Source organism: Callionymus lyra, chromosome 1, assembly GCF_982586985.1.
Source record: "Callionymus lyra chromosome 1, fCalLyr1.hap1.1, whole genome shotgun sequence".
Taxonomy (NCBI): domain Eukaryota; kingdom Metazoa; phylum Chordata; class Actinopteri; order Syngnathiformes; family Callionymidae; genus Callionymus; species Callionymus lyra.
In genome coordinates, this window is record NC_141818.1 from 7,347,686 (window position 1) to 7,368,125 (window position 20,440).

General features: G+C 37.0%; 5 protein-coding genes across 5 annotated transcripts; 1 reads left to right on the forward strand and 4 right to left on the reverse strand.

Annotated features, from left to right (window-relative positions):
* Positions 1-1,071: 1,071 nt before the first annotated feature.
* LOC148087731 (uncharacterized) lies at positions 1,072-2,800 on the reverse strand. Its single transcript, XM_087790367.1, has 2 exons — positions 2,633-2,800; positions 1,072-2,279 (listed from the first exon to the last, which is right to left on the reverse strand). The coding sequence occupies exons 1-2, from the start codon at positions 2,718-2,720 to the stop codon at positions 1,087-1,089; spliced, it is 1,281 nt and encodes a 426-aa protein (XP_087646493.1). The 5' UTR covers positions 2,721-2,800; the 3' UTR covers positions 1,072-1,086.
* Positions 2,801-3,443: 643 nt separating this feature from the next.
* LOC148087732 (uncharacterized) lies at positions 3,444-6,532 on the forward strand. The gene is made up of 3 exons (XM_087790341.1): positions 3,444-3,526; positions 3,978-4,418; positions 5,116-6,532. The coding sequence occupies exons 1-3, from the start codon at positions 3,475-3,477 to the stop codon at positions 6,342-6,344; spliced, it is 1,722 nt and encodes a 573-aa protein (XP_087646467.1). The 5' UTR covers positions 3,444-3,474; the 3' UTR covers positions 6,345-6,532.
* Positions 6,533-6,615: 83 nt separating this feature from the next.
* LOC148087733 (uncharacterized) lies at positions 6,616-11,096 on the reverse strand. The gene is made up of 3 exons (XM_087790346.1): positions 11,016-11,096; positions 8,665-10,014; positions 6,616-6,869 (listed from the first exon to the last, which is right to left on the reverse strand). The coding sequence occupies exons 1-3, from the start codon at positions 11,047-11,049 to the stop codon at positions 6,634-6,636; spliced, it is 1,620 nt and encodes a 539-aa protein (XP_087646472.1). The 5' UTR covers positions 11,050-11,096; the 3' UTR covers positions 6,616-6,633.
* Positions 11,097-11,532: 436 nt separating this feature from the next.
* Positions 11,533-14,327, reverse strand: LOC148087734 (uncharacterized). Its single transcript, XM_087790350.1, has 2 exons — positions 14,229-14,327; positions 11,533-13,363 (listed from the first exon to the last, which is right to left on the reverse strand). The coding sequence occupies exons 1-2, from the start codon at positions 14,257-14,259 to the stop codon at positions 11,907-11,909; spliced, it is 1,488 nt and encodes a 495-aa protein (XP_087646476.1). The 5' UTR covers positions 14,260-14,327; the 3' UTR covers positions 11,533-11,906.
* Positions 14,328-15,212: 885 nt separating this feature from the next.
* On the reverse strand, positions 15,213-20,117 carry LOC148087735 (uncharacterized). Its single transcript, XM_087790354.1, has 2 exons — positions 20,049-20,117; positions 15,213-18,169 (listed from the first exon to the last, which is right to left on the reverse strand). Exons 1-2 carry the CDS (start codon positions 20,080-20,082, stop codon positions 16,755-16,757), a joined length of 1,449 nt encoding a protein of 482 aa, XP_087646480.1. The 5' UTR covers positions 20,083-20,117; the 3' UTR covers positions 15,213-16,754.
* Positions 20,118-20,440: the final 323 nt, after the last annotated feature.

Here is a 20,440-nt window from a genome sequence, read left to right on the forward strand (position 1 = left end):
CATCATCACGTCATCTTAAGGCCCTTGGCGACTCATTTCCAAATATAAATCTTATTCTATTTTGTTAATTTTTGTCTCATTTTACTTGTGTTAATTCTTTGATCTATGATTTATTCCTAGATTTTGTCATCCCTTGCACTTCTTGTTGTTATGAATCTATCATCTGTCTGCTGTGAACCCAATATACCTATGGAGATCTGGGATTAATATAGTTGATCTATCTATCTATTATATTGCCCTTTAAAGTATATACTTTATTGAATATTGTTTTGATTGTTTAAGCGCTTTGTGACCCTGGTCTGGAAAAGCGCTATACAAATAAAAAATACTTACTTACTTACTTAGTTATATACTCAAACTTCTTCACAGTGGATCGTGTTATGATTTTTGCTTTGTTCATATTTTAAAACTTTCCAAAATGGTGAAACCTGTCAAAGGAAAGGGGCCATATTAAAAAATTACTTTATTTTTTATATTTCCACATTTGATTTTAAAACTATTCTTATGTGCCACAGAAATAAGTGTATCGACCTATCGATACATTACACTACGACACTCATTAAATATATATTTTTTACATAACTTCTGGAGAACTCACTGATGACATGACCCTTTATTAATTTGTCGTCTCTTCACAATAACTTAACACACCGTGACTGTGTGTTGTCCATCCAGGCTCGTCAGACATCAATGGATGAGTTGGCAGATCGCACCGACTCGACCATCTTAAGCAAATTAGGTTAAGTTTCTATATATAACACAAACCAGTCTGGAGCTGGGATTTGAAACAGCAGAACTATGGTAAGGTAGCAATTAAGAATCACTCACTTAATGTCACTTGAAATCTTAATGCCATGGATAAGAGGAGAGATTTCTCATGATTTTATTTACATAAATTAAAATAAGTAATGAATAAACTAATGAGAAACATGATTACAACAGCGAAAAATAAAGACAATACAGTAAAGATGATCACAGTTCTCATACTTCAAAAAAGCTTATATATCTTAATTCTTTTTTTTAAATTAGTAGACTGAAACGAATAACTGGAACAATCACAAAGGCCTCTGGCAGAGTCAACTTAATTTACTCTCTGGTGTGAGTTCTCTTGTGTACGTTTAAATGGCTTGATGAAGTGAAACATTTCCCACACTCTGTGCAGGAGTAAGGTTTCTCCCCTGTGTGAGTCCTAATGTGATACCTCAGTCCAGCTATTTGACTAAAAGATTTCCCACAGTCTGAGCAAGAATAAGGTTTTTCTCCTGTGTGACTTCTCATGTGACACTTTAAATCTCCAAGGTCACGGAACCGTTTTTCACACTTCGAGCACGGGAACGGTTTTTCCCCCGTGTGAATCCTCATGTGAGTCTTCAGCCGCTCCCTCCGGTTAAAACATTTACCACAATGCAAGCAGTTGAAAGGTTTTTCTCCTGTGTGGCTGCTCATGTGACTTTGCAGACGCTCACTCCGCTTGAAACATTTACTACACCGAGAACAGCTGAAAGTTTTGTCTCCAACATGACTTGCCATGTGCCGCTTTAAGTTCCCCTTTTTAAGGAAACATTTGTCACACTCTGGGCAGCAGAGAGGTTTCTCTCCAATGTGGATCCGCATGTGACTCTTCAGGTGTTCACGCTGATTGAAACATTTATCACACAGGGAGCAGCTGAAAGGTTTTTCTCCAGTGTGGATTCTCATGTGAGTCTGAAGATGTCTCCTGTGACTGAAAAACTTCCCACAAACGGAACAATTCAAAGACTCGCCTCTGCATGTTTTTTTGTGCTGAGTCAGCCCCGACTTGGAGGAACATTTCTTACCGCAGCCGGAGCAGCTCATTGATTTATCCCCATCTTTCTTTAGTTTGACCTCTGGATGACCCGACCGCGCATTTTTGGGCCTCCAGTCACCGCTGTCATCTGTGTCAGGCCCAGAGGAGAGCGATCTCAGGAGGTCAGGATGTGCAACTAGAAGTGCAACTGGTTCTGGGCCACCACCAACATCAGTTTCAGTTTTCATGTGTTCATGAGTTAGGCTGCTGGTCTGAGGCTCCTCCTCTCTGTGATGAAGCTCTGGATACTGAGATGATTCTTCTTCATCATCATCATCGTCATCATCATCTTCTTCTTCGCCATCTTCCGTCTTTACAACAATGTTGAAGGGGAGTTTGGTGACATCTTCTTCCTCCTCTTCGTCTTTAATGTGTGGAGATTCTGGTTCCTCCTCGTCCAGATTGGAGCTCCAAACTCGCTGCTCTTCTTTGACCAGCAGCTCTTGGACATCTGCAGGGTTAGAATTTTAAAAATCGAGTCGGTGAACTGTCACAGTTCTGGTGAATATTTCTGGTTATATGTCCTGAAAATGTCAACGTTTAGCTTCTATCGACAGCTTCAGCTAGTTCCTTGTTTCTTCTTCACTAATTCTATCGGCAGTAATGTTTACTTAAGATGTCAAAAGTGCTTGTATCGAGATCATGGGACAGACGAGTCTCAGCCAAAAGCAATATTCGTTTTATCAACGTAAACGTTAAACAATGTATAAACACACATTGTGACATCATCCTCCTCCTCGGACAAAATACAACAGAGTTGTCTAATCTTTAATATTTAGTTCACACACAGCATGAGAGACGAACCTGCCGCGTCGGTCCCGATCGCAGTTTTCCGGACCGCATCAAGAACTCTGCGCTGAAAATCGTTGTCGAGGTATTTCTTCCTCATCATGAGCGAAAACACCAGAGACGAACGGAGCAAAATCCTGCTGAGTCGAATAAAACTAGAGATTCTCTAATGCGTATTTCTCAATTCACTTCCGACGGTGTTACAATCTGAGGTTCCGATCGCGTCATTGGAGGGAACATTAGTTCCACCAAACACAGAGACGGACCTCAGAAGAGACGTTTATGATTATAATTTTTTGTAATTTAACAAAATAATAACAGGCTCACAATACGTGTTTTCTTTATTTGTGCTTTCTTACAACTGCAGAAAGACTAAAATACACGTATTCAATTTAAAATATTGGTAATATTATTTATAACCTGAAGATAAACTAATTTCAAATTGCTTTATTTTATATTTAAACTGTTTTCGTTCTTATTGGCGACAGTTTCCCCCCGAGGGACGAATAAAGGAATATTGTTTTAATCTTACCTCTTCATGAACGCTAGTGCGATAAACTTCTACCCAGCAGAGGGCGCTACTACTCCATCTCACAGTCCACACCCGTCCATAAAACTCTTCAATAATACTCGAAACGTATGCAACTTATCTTTTAGTCTCTTATCTGTCGGTATGAAATAAGTAATACTGTTATTCTAAATATGATCTATCTCGTTCGCTTATTATCGACAATTTAATTTAATTTATTTAAAGGCGACATTAATTTGAAAGGACATTGAAACAAACGAGTTTCCGGTTCCGCCTCGCATCCTCCATTTTGTTCCTCACAGCACACACAGAATCGGATGCTGTTCGGATGATGATGTCTCGACCTGAGATAAATTCCTTCTCTGAGCGGCCTATAACAGGTACACACTCGTTCGAAACATAATAATAATCATGATACAATATCCACATTGCAAAACGATAAGGATAATATCTATATGATTTAATTTAGTTCATTCTTGATTCGAATAATACCGAGTACATTATTAATAATATGGTTATTTAGAGGTAGTTCATTTATATGTAGAGATAATAAATACCTTCAATCCAAACTGAACATCTAAACTAAGTCCATTTAATTCCTCTAATATTAGTCGTTACTCATCAGAGTGATGATGATCAACTATATTGCTGTTTTAAATTGGATTGTTACTTAAACGTAAACAACTATAAAAAAAAATGTTGTTACTTATAATAGCAAATTGCTAAAGAAAACAATAATACCATTATAACAACCATTTAGTTTATTGTGATTAAACTATTTCCTTTGTGTTTCTGGTTATTATAAAAATTAAATATTTCTACATTTTGCAGATTTCAAAGAAGAGAAGCAGGAGATAAGCACCAATTGGGACCAAACAGAACCAGAACCTTCACATATTAAAGAGGAAGAGGAGGAGGAAGATGTCACCAAAATCTCCTTCACTTCAATCCATGTAAAGACTGAAGACGGTGAAGCTCAGAGTTCACAACACAAGACAGTGAATGATGGAGACAATGATGGAGAACCAGAACCAACTAACTATTTAAAGCCAGGTCACCCCTTTGAGCAAAGAAAGTCACACTCTTCGGACTCTGACACTGACGACAGTGAAGACTGGAAAGAAACCACCAACTCTGTATCTAGCAAGGCAGACGATGAGAAACCACTTGCTTGCTTTGAGTGGGGCAGAAGATGTCAGCAGAAAAGAGTATACAGTAATCATCACCTGAGAACGCACACAGGAGGAAAACCATTAAGCTGTTATCAGTATGGTAGGTATTGACAATTGAATCACAATTGTTTTTGTTCGCATCGTATTAAGAAGTTTAGATTGAAATAAGGTTATAAAGTTATGAGTTGGCATGAATTGTTTTTATTTTAATAACTAAAATAATTTGGTTCATTAAAATATATTTACATTAATGTTTATTGAAAACTTTTAGCAAATGGCCATTATGGTTCGATCCCACAGCCAACAGGGTGATTATTTGCAGCGTGTCAACTCCGAGTCAGAATGTCAAACTGGTTGCAGACTTTTCCCTAAACGCAGGCGCTTTGACATATAAGTATCAGTGTTGGTCTGATACTGATAATCTAACAAGAGGACTCACCCTCATATCCCAATTTAAGTTATAAGGCATGTTTAATTATTTCAATGTATTTCTGGGAATAGTCCCTCAGTTTAAAACATATTGAAATTACAAAATGTCCAAACTTGCCATAATTACATTTTTGTCAAAACACAACTCAGAAATATGTGCGTAAATAAAGATGTTTAAAAAAGTTAATAATTTTGTGGAGGACCAAGGCAATGCCTGGAAACACATTGGTCGGCCTGTTCTGCCTCACTGAGTATTAAAACATTAGTCTGTTTTTTAAAAATGGTTTGACTTTGTTGGGGGAGGGAGGAAAAATGTAGGAAACAACTTCTGGCCATTTTAATGAAAACATTATTTATTAATTCTACAGACGTGAAAGAAGAGCCACAGGACTGGAGCTGCAGTCTCAACCCGACAGCGAAAGAATCTCCCAACATTAAAGAGAAAGAAGAGATCGCAAACTTCCCAGAGGATGAAGATGATGCTCAGTCTTCACAGCTTCATCCGAGAAAGGATGAGTTTCTTAACGATGCTTCAAATCACATGAAAACAGAAGCTGAAGGAGATGACTGCGATGGACCAGAACCAGCCGGCAACTCAGATCCAGATCTGCACTCTGACCAACAGAGAATCCCGTTTTATAATTCTGACAGTAATGACAGTGAAGACTGGTGGGAAACCATTAAATCACAGCTGGGTACAACATCTGGCAGAGATAAGAGAGACGATGAAAAATCTATGACCTGCTCTTGCTGTGGTAAAATGTCTGCTTCATATGCTGAGTTAACTCAACACAAAAAAATATGCAGTGTCACTCCAGAAAAACCCTTCTGTTGCTCACAATGTGGTAAATGCTTCAGCCAGCAAGGCGTTCTAAAGCATCACATGAGAATTCATACAGGAGAAAAACCTTATAGCTGCTCTCAATGTGGTAAATGTTTCAATCAGCGAACAAATCTAAACACACACATGATTTTACACACCGGTGAGAAGAGTTTCAGCTGCTCTCTGTGTGGAAAGTTCTTTAAGTGGAAAGGTAATCTAAAGGCTCACATGAGGACACACACTGAAGAAAAACCGTTTGGTTGCTCACACTGTGGTGAATATTTTAGGTCAAGATTGACACTGAAATCTCACATTAGAATACACACAGGAGAAAAACCTTTTAGCTGCTCTCTGTGTGGAAAATATTTTAATCAGAAAGACACGCTAAAAAGACACATGCGAATACACACAGGAGAAAAATCATTCAGCTGTCCTGAGTGTGAAAAAAGGTTTTATGACAGAGGGCATCTAAAGACACACATGAGGGTTCACACAGGAGAAAAACCTTATAGTTGCTCTGAATGTGGAAAATGTTTTAAGCAACTGGGTGATTTGAAGCATCACACAAGAACTCACACAGGAGAAAAACCGTATGCCTGCATAGAATGTGAAAAGTGTTTTAATCACCCCAGTGGTCTTAAGTGTCACATGAGAATTCACACTGGAGAGAAACCTTACCCATGTCTGTCGTGTGGGAAATGTTTTTCCTCACTAAGCACCCTGAAGCGACACAAGAAATGTCACCTGACGGATCAACCCTCAAACTCACAGTGATAATACAAACTCTCACGTCAAACAGCAGAAGGTGGATACCAGAACAAGTGACATTGAGAATGTGGGTCATTTTTGACTTTGTAAAAAATGTTAATAAAACTAAAATCAATAACAGTGTTAAACTTTTAATATTTATATAGACTATCACCCATTAATAAATTTCATTTATTAAAAAAAAACATTTCCTCTCCTTAGGAACCTCTGCTTCCTTTTCTGGTGGAACACTGAGGCACGGAGGATTACTATTGCGGTGACACATCATCAGAAGTTAACTTTCCTGAATACTGTGTTAATAAATTTGCTTTTGTGATTTGAAATACAAACCTCTTTTCTGCAGAAGAACTAACAGCGTCAGATGGCGTTCTGCTTCCTCCTCTAACTCGGGATTTCTTGGGCTGCAGCATCCAGAAAAGTTAACTGTCTTATTGTCTGGACTGAAAACATCCCGTTGGGTAGCTTCAGTGTGCTGGTTGGCCATGTTGTTTACCTCCAGTGTTTTCACCCTCTTTAAGGTTGCACCAGGTCCTTAAGAGAAATGAATGTTAACAGTAGTTGATGTTTGAAATGTGGTTGCTGTGCTACAGCCTTCAAGGAAAAACTCAGAATCTAGCTCTGCACAAGGCTGAGATTTAACCAGCAACATCCACGCCCCAAGCCAACCACCCTCCCGTGCCATCCCTTATTAAAACACATTGCAAGTTGTGAGTTGAAATAAAGTTTGTATTTTTTATTTCTCATAAATTCATCATATTTTGAGATGAAAGCTTTTAATGAATCACTGAATACATAAAGCTTAGCAAGACAATAATGCTATTTAAATCAGGACATTTAAGTAGGTTCATCACAGGTCAGGCCACAATTTCTTTTTGTATTGACTGAGAGGAAGACTTGTGATACTAAAACTCCACTTGGGGAAGAATCTTTTCTCCAGATTAGAAGCATTAGATGTTTTTAGTATAGCCTAAAACAAAGTCATCCTGGAAGACTCTTATCCTGATCCATTTGTTCCTTTAAGACTTTAGCCTATTAGAAAGCAGCTGAAAATCTTGAAAAAATACTTTTGTTAACTGATGTACAATTACTTTTTCAATTGAACTTATTTGTAAACTAGAATTTTGTGAACACATCCAAAATTTACTTAACATAAGATATATTTTGAAAAATAATAGGAGTAGATCCAGAGTTATTGTCTTTGTGTAAGTCATTTAAATTGGGTCACCAATTAAACTAAACAACAGCAACAAGTCGAACAGGTGTCTACTTTATACTGTAGATGAGAACCATGATTAAACAAAAAGTGAACACAGCTCATAATAACTAATAGATAATTGCTTCTGATCCCACCTATAGAGAAATGACAAGGTATGTGACTATTTAAAAAACCTCATGCTGTTAAAATATGTTTGTGGGTTTATTTAAAACAAAAGACTTTCAAAAAGACCTCTTGTGTACATGATTTCGCCCTGATTTACATTTTTATATTGCATTTTTTGCAGAAAAAAACAAAGAAAGTTTTCTGAATTAGTGTAAATCCAACATTATCAGGATTTGTTTTGTGTTTTCATTCCTTGATCAGGAAGATTAGGCGAACAAATGCAGAAATTACAGTTCTTGTCTTAATGTGGTATTTATAAAATTCTGTACTGAATGATCTGGTAAAATCAAGATGAGACAGAGACAGTTTTGTAAAATTGAAAGAATAGCTGTTAAGTTTGAACAATTGGTGATAATGGCAAGTAAATCACGCGGCAATAAGAGAGATGACATTTTATATTTTTGAGTGAGTGATCACAATACTTAAAGAAATAATAATAAAGAAACAACACAATAATAAACACATTGCTATATAAATATATTTTATATGTGTAACATTCCATAAAGTCCACCTGCAATTAGCAAGAAACAGGTCACAACCTGCTTACCTCAAAAGGACCCCAAATAGAAAATACTACCTTATTGCTGAGGTCAATGAAAATAAGATATTTTTAGTATTATAAATCAATGAAGCACACACACACGTGACTGGAGAAATGTTGAACAAAGAATAAGCCTCTTTTCTTCTTTATAAATATCAGGTAAAATGGCAAAATGCAACTTTGAGTTTAAAACTAAAGCAAAATAAATACCTTTTTTAATTATCTTAAAGATAATAGATGGATAAACTTTATTAATCCTTGACAAATTTGGTTAAAACCACCTCTGTAAAAAGGTTTTCCACATTGTAACAGTTACAAAACAGAGTGTGTTCTCAAATGTCTCAGCATACATCTTCTCTGTTTGAATCCTTTACCACATTCTGGACAACCAAACGGTTTCTCACCTGTGTGAATTCCCATATGGCTTTTTAGCTCTGCATTCTTTTTGAAGCACTTGTCACATTGCTGGCAACAGAATGGTTTCTCTCCTGTGTGAACAGTCATGTGACTCTTAAGCTGCTCGCTCCGATTAAACTGCTGACCACATTCTGAACAAAGAAATGGTTTCTCTCCTGTGTGAATTCTCATGTGACTCTTCAGATTTTGATTTCGATTAAACATTCTACCACAAAAAGAGCAAGAGAAAGGTTTTGCTCCCGTGTGAACTCTCATGTGACTTCTCAGATCTCCACTCTGGTTAAAGCACTTGTCACACTGTGGGCAATGAAACGGTTTCTCTCCTGTGTGCCTTAACATGTGTCTATTCAGGTCTGATCGTCCATTAAATGTTTTGCAGCACTCAGAGCAAGAGAATGGTTTCTCTCCCGTGTGAATCCTCATATGACGCACCAGACCTCGTTCCTCCCCAAAACATTTGTCACAGACCGAGCAGCTGAAAAGATTCTCTCCTGTGTGGATTTTCACGTGAGTGTTCAGTTGTCCCTTCTGCTTGTAACATTTTCCACATTCTGAGCAACTGAAAGGCTTCTCGCCGGTGTGGACCCTTCTGTGTCTATCAAGATGCGGTCGCTGACTAAAACTCTTACCGCAATCTGAGCAAGAGTACGGTTTCTGTCCGGTGTGAATTCTACCATGTTTAATAAGATTGGATCGATATTTGAATGACTTAGAGCATTCTGAGCAAGAGTACAGTTTCTGCTTAGTGTGACTTTTCTTATGAACATTGAGATCTTCTTTTGTCTTGAAGGTTTTTGCACAAATAGAGCAACACAAAGATCCCTTTTTACTGCACAATGATTTATGCAGATTCAGGTCAGATTTGGATGAAAAAGACTTTCCACATCCAGGGCAGCTCAATAGGTTAGGATCAGCTTCATCTCTCTTCTGACTGACTTCTGGTTTCTCTATAGAATTTGAACACAACCGAGTGTTGCTGTCATCTCTCTGGTCTTCACTGTCATCAGTGTCAGATCCAGAAGAGAGCGGCCTCTGGTGGTTAGAGTGTAAAGTTGGAACAAAGTAGTTGGCTGGTCCTGGTCCTCCAGAGTCATCTACATCCTCTTCTGTCTTTACGTGTTGAGAAGAACCGGTTGGAGACTCATCATCTCTTTGGCGAAGCTGTGACACTGACAGTTTCTCTTCTTCCTCTTCAATCTTCACTACAACACAATTGAAGGAGAACTTGGAAACATCCTCCTCGGCTTCCTCGTTAGCGTGTGGCGGTTTATATTCCTCTTCGTCCAGACTGGAGCTCCATTCTTGAGGCTCTTCTTTCACCTGCAGGTGCTGAAGGTCTGCAAAGACACACATCTCGGTATTAAGGCCTGAACATTTAAAGTGGATACTTTTCAAGGGTAAAGTTTCACATTTCTGCGCTCTGGCTATCATTTGAATTTCACAAGGACACGTTATTAAGAAAATAATGAATATTTGGTTTATGTTTTGTTAATTTTACAACATAGAACACCTTAATTTAGATATTTCATCATTATTTTATATTATATTAAGCGTTTCCTGTAATATTTTAAAGCTACAGTAAAGAATCCAACCTTGACTATGTTCCCCCTGGAAATAAAATCTTCAGAACCCACTCACATTTAGACAATCTCTTTTTTGGTTCCCCCGTACTTTAATAATGTACTGTATTAATGTGCATTCTGCTAAACTGTCAAAACTAATGCAATCACTCTTTTTTAAATGTATCAAAAATAAAGTAACAATCACAGCTGCCATTCAGGTTTCTAAGGGTCTATTATGACTATTTAACAGCACAGAATTACATTTTAAAAATTGATCCAAAGGGAAATATTTCCAATAAACCAAATCAACTGACATGTTTCACATTGTAAGCCTTTTTTCCAAGCCTTGTTTTTAGAAAACTGACTTCTCCTTTCAAACACTTCCACACACACTCATCTTACATCCTCGTCTTTTCATCCCTAAAACTGGTTTAAAAAATGAAATGCTACTGTTAAGTTGAACCACTTCGAAGCTCTCCTTTCATTTACACATTAAACACTATGATAATTCATAGCTATTTACATCGAAGTACCTCTAGAGCTCCACCAGAGATGGTCCGATGTGATATTTAACATTGTTTTCGGTCTTGTTTTTATGCATTTTAACGCAATCGTAATAAACTAGGCGATAAATAAGTTTCTCAATAGTCTTTTGTTAAACAACAGTTAAGATTTAACAACACATTATTCTCCATGGATGACGCAAATATACTTCCGCTTTGATGTAAAACACTATCTTTGTGTGTTAGTTGATACGAAGCGACGCTCGAACAAACCTCTTATATCCAATACTTTGCCTTGATCGTCCATCACTTCTGTTTCTCGATCGCTGCTGAACCTACCGAGGCTGAGTTTGATTTATCCACTTCCGCTTGTGTCACATCGTTATGTTCCGATCGCGTCAATGAACGTTGTTCCGCCGTTAGATTTCACAAGACATTTCGTGATCATCCAATATTAAGAAATTGACCTGTTGTGGTGAAATACTCTCAGTCATTCCATTAGTTGTCATATTTATTTAAATATTTTCGGAATTTACTGATATTTATGATTTGTCCCGTTCTGGTTCCGCTCACAGCAGTAGTGTATTGGATTCCGTTAGGAGTCACACTCGAGAGGAGGAAAACTTTCTCCATCAACAACATTATTTTCTGTTTTTATTTGCTCGTGCTCTCTCATAATAATATAAACTCTGCAAACATCGACTGTCACTTTTTTATTTCTGGAGATTTTCTCCAGAAGTATCCAGTTTCATATATAATAATCATATAATACCTCCACCATACTTTTCCTCTCCTTCTCTCTGCTTCACCGTCTTATTTTTAATTCATGTAAAACCTACTTATTCCTGCACCCTAAATGCCTTTTTACATTACAACATTTGAAGTTAAATTAATTTACAATTAATTCACACCGCACTGGAAAATCTGAATTTATTACATCTTTTATTTGGAATATAAAATGTAGAGTCGATGAGTGATGTGGAAACAATTATTTTCACCAAACCTTGTTTGTTTGATTAAACATTTTTTTGTGTCATTTCTGTCTCTGTTCACTCACTTTTCAAGAGAAGTTGACGGACTAGATTCACTTTAAAAGACGAGGACTGATGTGTTCACTCAATTCAGACTCGATATTTTGGGTCAGGTTATTACTATGGTCCTTATTTAGAGCAATACTTTCTGAACAGAGTGTGTTCGTTTGTGTCTTAGCATACATCTTCTCTGTTTGAAACCCTTACCACATTCTGGACAACTGAACGGTTTCTCACCGGTGTGGATTCCGATGTGACTTTTCAAATCTCTGCTCTTTTTAAAGCATTTATCACACTGCTGGCAACAGAACGGTTTCTCTCCTGTGTGAACAGTCATGTGACTCCGGAGCTGTTTGCTCCGATTAAATTGTTGACCACAGTCTGAACAAAGGTATGGTTTCTCTCCTGTGTGAATTCTCATGTGACTCTTCAAATTTTGATTCCAATTAAACATTTTTCCACACACAGAGCAAGAGAATGGTTTCGCTCCTGTGTGGATTCTCATGTGACTTCTCAGATCTCCACTCTGGTTAAAGCATTTATCACACTGTGGGCAATGAAAGGGTTTCTCTCCTGTGTGCCTTAACATGTGTCTATTCAGGTCTGATCGCCCATAAAATGTTTTGCAGCACTCAGAGCAAGAGAATGGTTTCTCTCCAGTGTGAATCCTCATATGACGCACCAGACCTCGTTCCTCCCCAAAACATTTGTCACAGACCGAGCAGCTGAACAGATTCTCTCCTGTGTGGATTTTCACGTGAGTGTTCAGTTGTCCCTTCTGCTTGTAACATTTCCCACATTCTGAGCAACTGAAAGGCTTCTCTCCTGTGTGGACCCTTATATGGCTATCCAGATGTTGTCGGCGATTAAAACTTTTAGTGCATTGTGAGCAAGAAAAACGTTTCTGTCCAAAGTGCATTTTAACATGTTTAAGCAAACTAGACTGATATTTATATTTCTTGGAGCACTCTGAGCAAGAGAACGGTTTCTGTCCCTTATGACTTTTTTGATGAACAATGAGATCTTCTTTTGTCTTGAATATATCTGCACAAGTGGAGCAACGAATAGATCCTTCTCTTCTGCATGATAATTCATGAAGATTCAGGTCAGACTTCGATGAAAAACATGTCCCACATAAGAGACAGATCGTTGAGTCTTCATCAGTTTCATCTTTCTTATGTCTGACTTCTGGATTCTCCATAGAGTTGGAACACAACCGAGTGTTGCTGCTTTCACTCTGGTCTTCACTGTCATCAGTGTCGGATTCAGAAGAGAGCGGCCTCTGGTGGTCAGAGTGTAGTTCTGACACTGAGCTGGCTGGTTCTTCTCCTCCACTGTCGAATCCATCTTCTTCTGTTTTCACGTGTTGAATTAAACTAATGGTTGGAGACCCTGCATTTCTCTGATGAGACTCTGATGAAAGTGACAGTTTCTCTTCTTCCTCTTCAATCTTCACTACTACTTTAGTGAAGGAAAATTCTGGAACCTCTTCCTCCTCTTCCTCTTTAATGTTTGGAGGTTCTGGTTCCTCTTGGTCCAGACTGGAGCTCGACTCCAGAGATTCCTCCTTCGACTGCAGCTGCTGGACAACTGCAACGATACAAACATGATAGCGAAGGTACAAGCAGTTTTTCTAAACTAGCATTAAAATTAATGACCACAGAAATACAAAACATTTCTTTAATTTCGATTTGATCTTCTTACAACTTGTTTAATAAAGGATATTGCTATCAAAATATAGAGTTTAGAACAGAATAATGTGCAACACACACACAGGTAACATTTTTTAGCTGGTCTGTTGATTTTCAACTAATGTTCTGTATGTTCGTTTGTAACAAATACTGCTTCTACTCTTCTTTCCCATTCTGGGATTAACTAAGAAAATTGTCCCAATAAAGAATAAGACACTTCTATTGCCAGTGTTATAAACACAAAATGTGATTTTTTTTTGTGGAGTAAGTACAGAATAAATAATATAATAAGATGACACACAAAAAAATATTAGAAAACCGAACCAAGGCAGGAATATTAATCAAAGAGTCAATCATTTGTCCAACAGCAGCCTAGTACACGCAAGAAGAATGTAATAATATAGTCATATCGGCAAGTAACATTTTGTTTTTTAAAAACATAATAAACCATGTGTATTGATTTTTTATAAATGTCGTTATAATGTGCTAAATGCAAAGGTAAATTTGATACACTACAAGTTCTGCTTCCCCTCAATTTTAAAGCAATTTAACACACTTGGGATAAAGAATCCAAAATAATTAATTGCAAAATTAAACAATAGTTAACAGACTTAACCTACATTGAAGACTCTGAATTCAGGTTCAATTAATTGTGTTTCAATATAATACTTGTTTTTCTCTCCATTACCAGAACCAGAAACTCAACTGTGACATAAGTGACTAGTTTGTGTGTTTATTCATCACGAAATTATGCTCGGACGAACCTTTTTTGTCCAGAACTTTGCCATGATCCATTTTTTCTTGTTGCTTTAGAGTTGCTGAACCATCGAGGCTGATCGAAAACACACTCTTGAAGTGTTTACTTCCGCTTGTGTCACACATTTATGGTCCGACCGCGTCAGAGGAAATAATATTCCGCCGTCACGTTGTATGAGGGATTTAAATAGTATACAATCGATGTGTTTTTAAAAAAAAACCTTGTATTTTGTCCGATGTTTTAATGATTATTTGGTATGAAATTAGACCCAATTGTTTAGCTTTTTATGTATTATTATCTTTTTAAAAGAAGAACAAAGTTTACAATGCGCATCGTATCGTGTTGAGGCAATTTAACAGAGAATATTCGTGACATTTTTTAGATGAAATAGTATTTCACGACCTCTTCAACCGTAACTATATATTTGTCCAGAAATATTATTTTATTGCTAATACTTCACTATAGAGTCCCTTCGCATCCCAATCGTCTCTTCTGTCTGATGGAAGCTTCACCCTCTCATTTAATTCATGTAACATTTGATAAAGCCATGACCTTACGAAGGACCAGTAAACCTGTATGATAAATATCTGTTGAAGAGACTTAGCCATTTTCTCTGCTGGTTTCATTCCATGCCAATTCATCATTAACTCTGATAGGTATTCGTTTATCAGCTACACCAACAACATGTTTCATTATCTTATTATACAAGTCAGAAATTTGGTTGGGTTTGAATAAATATAACTCGGATTTTCCTTTTCTAGTTTTCCTTCCCCTTATTTATCAAGATAATCAACAGAGATCAAACAGGACAACCTATTTTAGAGTGGAATTCATCCTGGGTCGAGTGAAGTGAAAACAGAGAAGTAAAGTAAAAAACTTAAACGTTACTGATTCTAAAACTTGAGAGAAAAGTACAAATGAAGCAGTTCGGTTTTGGCTATTTCAGAGATTATTTAATCGTGTGACACAACTCACTTTGACCGAGGAGATTTTATTTTGATAGTCTGTGATGAGTAACAGAAGCGATTATAAATCAACAACACTATAGTAAACACATCAACATACAGATAAACTTTATCGGTCAAATGTTCCATCAAGTCCACCTGAAATAAGAAAGAAATAGAGCACAAATACAGATATTTTACAAAGCATCCAAAACACATATTTGTTTATTATTTCACAAAACCTTTTTGATTCCCTTGATTATTTTACATGCACTGTAGACCTTTTTTTACAAACCAAAGAATGTCTTCTGGTGGCTTGGCTTCTATTTGCTGCTTGAAAATAACCAATCTGGGATCACCATTACGAAAGGGTTGACCTACTATTTGCATGCAGGTTGATCGGCCCTGCAACGGAATTCAGTTTTCACCTGGGGCCTCATTTACTAACTAAAAACATACTTTCCAAGTAAAAGTCTATATTTTTCAATAATGAAAAGAGCCTTCAAAGGGTCGGACTTCCTGACACGTTTGTAGGTCAAGTACGTCCTTATTTACTGCTCAGATGCATGTCAGCCTCACTACTCTGTCTATGTTGAGATGTTCACATCAGAGTTTCGTCAACGGTCAATATTGATCAAAAATTAACACACACACACAAGTTTGGATATTCATTCACAAAACTGAAGGATTGTATTTAAGACAACATTGATCGATTTTATACTGAATATTTTATTCCGCTATTTCACGCAATTCAGAAAAATGTAAAGGAATTATGAGGTTGTTTTTATAATATAACAAACAAAATCTATCTTTACGAGAGTCACAGACGTTCTTGTGAAACAACATCACGTCAGATTGATCAAAGCTGATTGATTGTCTCCGCATAATGAAAGCAGCTTAAGTTTCCCTCATGTGATCACGTGATCGAAGTGATCTCCCTGAAAAACACTTGTATAAATACACTGTCACATGATTTGTTAATTTGTAATTAAAGCGCTTTTATTTTATAAGTGTAACAAGAATTTGCATGTGTGTTGTGCAGCTGTGCCACACATTCATATGAAGCTCAGACGATCAGACCATCTTCACAACAGTATCACTACTCAGCGCTTTAAGATGTTTCAAATAGGCCCTGATTGTCTCTGTAAACAAAGTATTCGCGTTAATAACGGTTTATGTAAAATATAAACATTGACACAAGAGTTCGTCTGCACTAAGTTAAATTTAAGTATGTGATCCATGTCAGAAATGTTTAAATGAAAGAATATAAACTGTTAATCCAGTTAAAATTCATGGTTTAATATGTTCTGATCGGAGAGAAAAATCACGAACTCTGGTTAATTAAAAAATTTAATTAGGGCTTGTAAAGGGACGAACAAGTCTGCGATGAATTCTATGTTTATTGAGAGGAACGAAGGAAGTGCTTTAATTTGTGTGCATACCAGATTCATACATCCGAATATTTTTGTATTTGCCCAATTTTCCGGATACGAGTGTGCGACCTTTCTTTTTTTTAGAAAATCCACAAACTTCTATGTACGTGAGGCCCCGGTTACTTCAGCTTGAATCAACATGGTTTTCAATGGTTTCTATACAGTGTGAGTTCTCACATGTCTAACCATAGATCTTCTCTGTTTAAACCCTTTACCACATACTGAGCAACTGAACGGTTTCTCTCCTGTGTGAATTCCCATGTGGCTTTTAAGCTCTGCACTCCTATTAAAGCACTTATCACAGTGTTTGCAACAGAACGGTTTCTCCCCAGTGTGAACAGTCATGTGACTTTTCAGCTGTCCGCTTTGATTAAACTGTTGACCACATTCCGAACAAAGGTATGGTTTCTCTCCTGTGTGAATTCTCATGTGACTCTTCAAAGCCTGATTCCAATTAAAACGTTTTCCACATACCGAGCAAGAGAATGGTTTCGCTCCCGTGTGAACTCTCATGTGACTTCTCAGATCTCCACTCTGGTTAAAGCACTTGTCACACTGTGGGCAGTGAAAAGGTTTCTCTCCTGTGTGCCTTAACATGTGTCTATTCAGGTCTGATCGTCCATTAAATGTTTTGCAGCACTCAGAGCAAGAGAATGGTTTCTCTCCCGTGTGAATCCTCATATGACGCACCAGACCTCGTTCCTCTCCAAAACATTTGTCACAGACCGAGCAGCTGAACAGATTCTCTCCTGTGTGGATTTTCACGTGAGTGTTCAGTTGTCCCTTCTGCTTGTAACATTTCCCACATTCTGAGCAACTGAAAGGCTTCTCTCCGGTGTGAACTCTTACATGTCTCTCCAGATGTGGTCGCTGACTAAACGTTTTGCCACACTCGGAGCAAGGGTACGGTTTCAGCCCGGTGTGAATTCTTACATGTCTACTTAGATTTGATTGATGTTTAAATGTTTTAGAACATTCTAAGCAAGAGAAAAGTTTCTGCTGAGTGTGACTTTTCTGATGAATACTGAGATCTTCTTTTGTTTTAAAGGTTTTTGCACAAATAGAGCAACACAAAGTTCCTTCTTCACTGCACAAGGATTTATGCAGATTCAGGTCAGTCTTTGATGAAAAAGATTTTCCACAACCAGAGCATCTCAATGAGTCATCATCAGCCTTGTCTCTCTTCTGACTGACTTCTGGATTCTCCTGCCAGTCTTCACTGTCGTCAATGTCAGAGCACGAAGAAAGTGACCTCTGGAGGTCAAAGTGAACATCTGGATCAGAGTTGCTGGATGATTCTGGTTCTGTACTGTCGTCTCCATCATCTTCCGTTTTTATGTGTCGAGTTGAACTGCTGGTTGGAGACTCCTCCTCTGTATGATGAAGCTGTGACAGTTTCTCTTCTTCCTCTTCAATCTTCACTACAACACTATGAAAGAAGAATTTATTTGCATCATTCTCCTCCTCTTCTTCTTCTTCTTCTTCTTCAGTGTCTGGAGCTTCTGGTTCGTTCTGGTCTGGACTTGAGCTCCACTCCAGAGGCTCTTCTTTCACCTGCAGCTGCCGGACGTCTGCAGGGACACAAGAAGATCCAAACACTCAAAGTGGGTTTTTAAAGAACTGTGTTTACAATAAGAAAAGTCAGAAATACAAGTTCAACGTTTAAAAAGTTAAAGTTTCTTGAATTTCAAAGTTACAATGATAGTTTCTTATTTCTGTTGAATAATGTTTTTTTGCACTGTGTTTGAATATATAATACAATAATTACAGCAGTGATTTTTAGCATTTATGTTAATTCCCCCAATAATACATTAACCACTAATCAGTTACTCTCTGAAGGAACAGTTCCATCACCTTTACAAACTTCTGTTAGATGATTCCAAGTAACCAACTTTAAAACCATTAGACAATATAATGCAATCTCCAAACTTATTTAAAAAAAAAATGTTTGTATGTCTTAAACCTATCTTTTAAAGTTCAGCACAAGCTTCCAGCTCCAAAACATGTCTTTTCACTACTACGCGCACAGATCAACATCCGATTTGGCAATCTTAAAGCATTTCTGCTACGGAACCAACATATGTAGTCGCACCAGCCAGAAATCTGGTCGTCTTTTTTCACTCAGTTCCCTCCACTGTAACATCCTGTCTGAAGAGATCTCACAACTTGTTCCTGCCCTTCCTGTACTAAACATTTTATTATCATGCTTTCCTATGATACCGACCTTCATAACACCAACTTCTTTGCTCTTATTCAACAGCAGTTTTATCTGCATGCATATATTTAAACGTTCTACTTGACCAGCGTTCCATCATTTACAGACAAAGTTTATTCATTTTACTGATATTGATATTCTCCCTGGCAACTCAAACACAACGAAAGATTTAAGGGGAGAAAATGTCTAATAACAACATATAACACTTAACAACGCTTTATAAATATATTGGATAATAGTTTTTAATAAGGCCTGTTAGTAATGCATTGCAATCATATTTATAAAACAGTTTATTTAGAACATTAAAGATGACATAATGATGGTTTATATTCATGTAAACTTTTCACAAATCTTATGAAATGTGTGGTGGATGTTAAGAGTTAAAATAAAGTGGGAACACCGTCCTGTAACACTGTGCTTGTTTGGTTTTAAACATCTTTTAGAATGTGATTACAAGACAATAATAATGCCTGTTTTAGTTGCCATGAAGGATTATAAACCGTCATTGATCTATAAAGTATTATTATTAAGTCTCATGAATGAGACCATAATGCTTTATACAGGATATATTTAAAGAAGTTTTACCATACGTTGCAATCTTTGAAGACAAATAAGTAGGTAGTGTGATTGTCATTGAAATGCTTTTTTATGTTGTTTGTATTTCTCTATTTTGATGTAGAATTTATTGGACAAATTGAACTACTAATTGAATGTTTACCCGTGGAGCCTTAGAACCAGTAATTTTCCATTTTAAGATTAGTAAGGGAAATATATTGAAAAAATAAGAAAGTATTTCGGTCAAAAAGTTAAATATTCGTTAAACACGTTACTTTAGTTATCCTTGAAATTAAACAATGTCCCGAAAAAAACATCCAGAGGGATCAATAAAGTCTATTTATCTAAATACACGAAATGTGGTTATAATTTCATTGTGGACCAAACGTGTTATTATTGTTATACGTTAAAGTAAATATATTACACTACATTTTGTGCTTTCCTTCAAGTTTAACACAATTTAAAATACACTTGGCGCAAAACAAGCAATTCAAAAATAACACACGCATCGTAATATGAGAGAAAACAAACTCAAATGACACTTTGAATTAATCTGTGTTTAGAATTAAAACCATGAGCACACTTTTTTTTATCTCCTAAGATGAAACAACCAGAAGCTTCCGCTCGCGTAAAAGACTGGTCTGTGTTTTCATTCATATAAAGTGACACTTTAGACGAACCTCTCGTGTCTAGAAGAGCGTCTTGTTCGTCCATCTCTGACTCTGTCTCTAGATCTGCAGCCAACCGTCCAAGTCTGGTCGAAGAACGATCATGATTTACCTACTTCCGCCTGTGTCACATATTTATGTTCCGACCACGCAGGGCAAACAATGTTCCGCCATGATGAACATATAAATATTCAACGTAATACATCAATATGATGTGAATTAAAATGTTTTAATGGTCCGCCGTTTTGTTTCTTAATTGCTGATAAATTAATCTCGTTTTAAGACTTCCTTTCGTTATTCAGATTCTGTTTCGATTCGCACTAGCAAGAAGAAAATTATTAACACACACATACATGGTTTATTGTTATATTTGATTATTGTTATAGCACTTTTATTACTTTTAA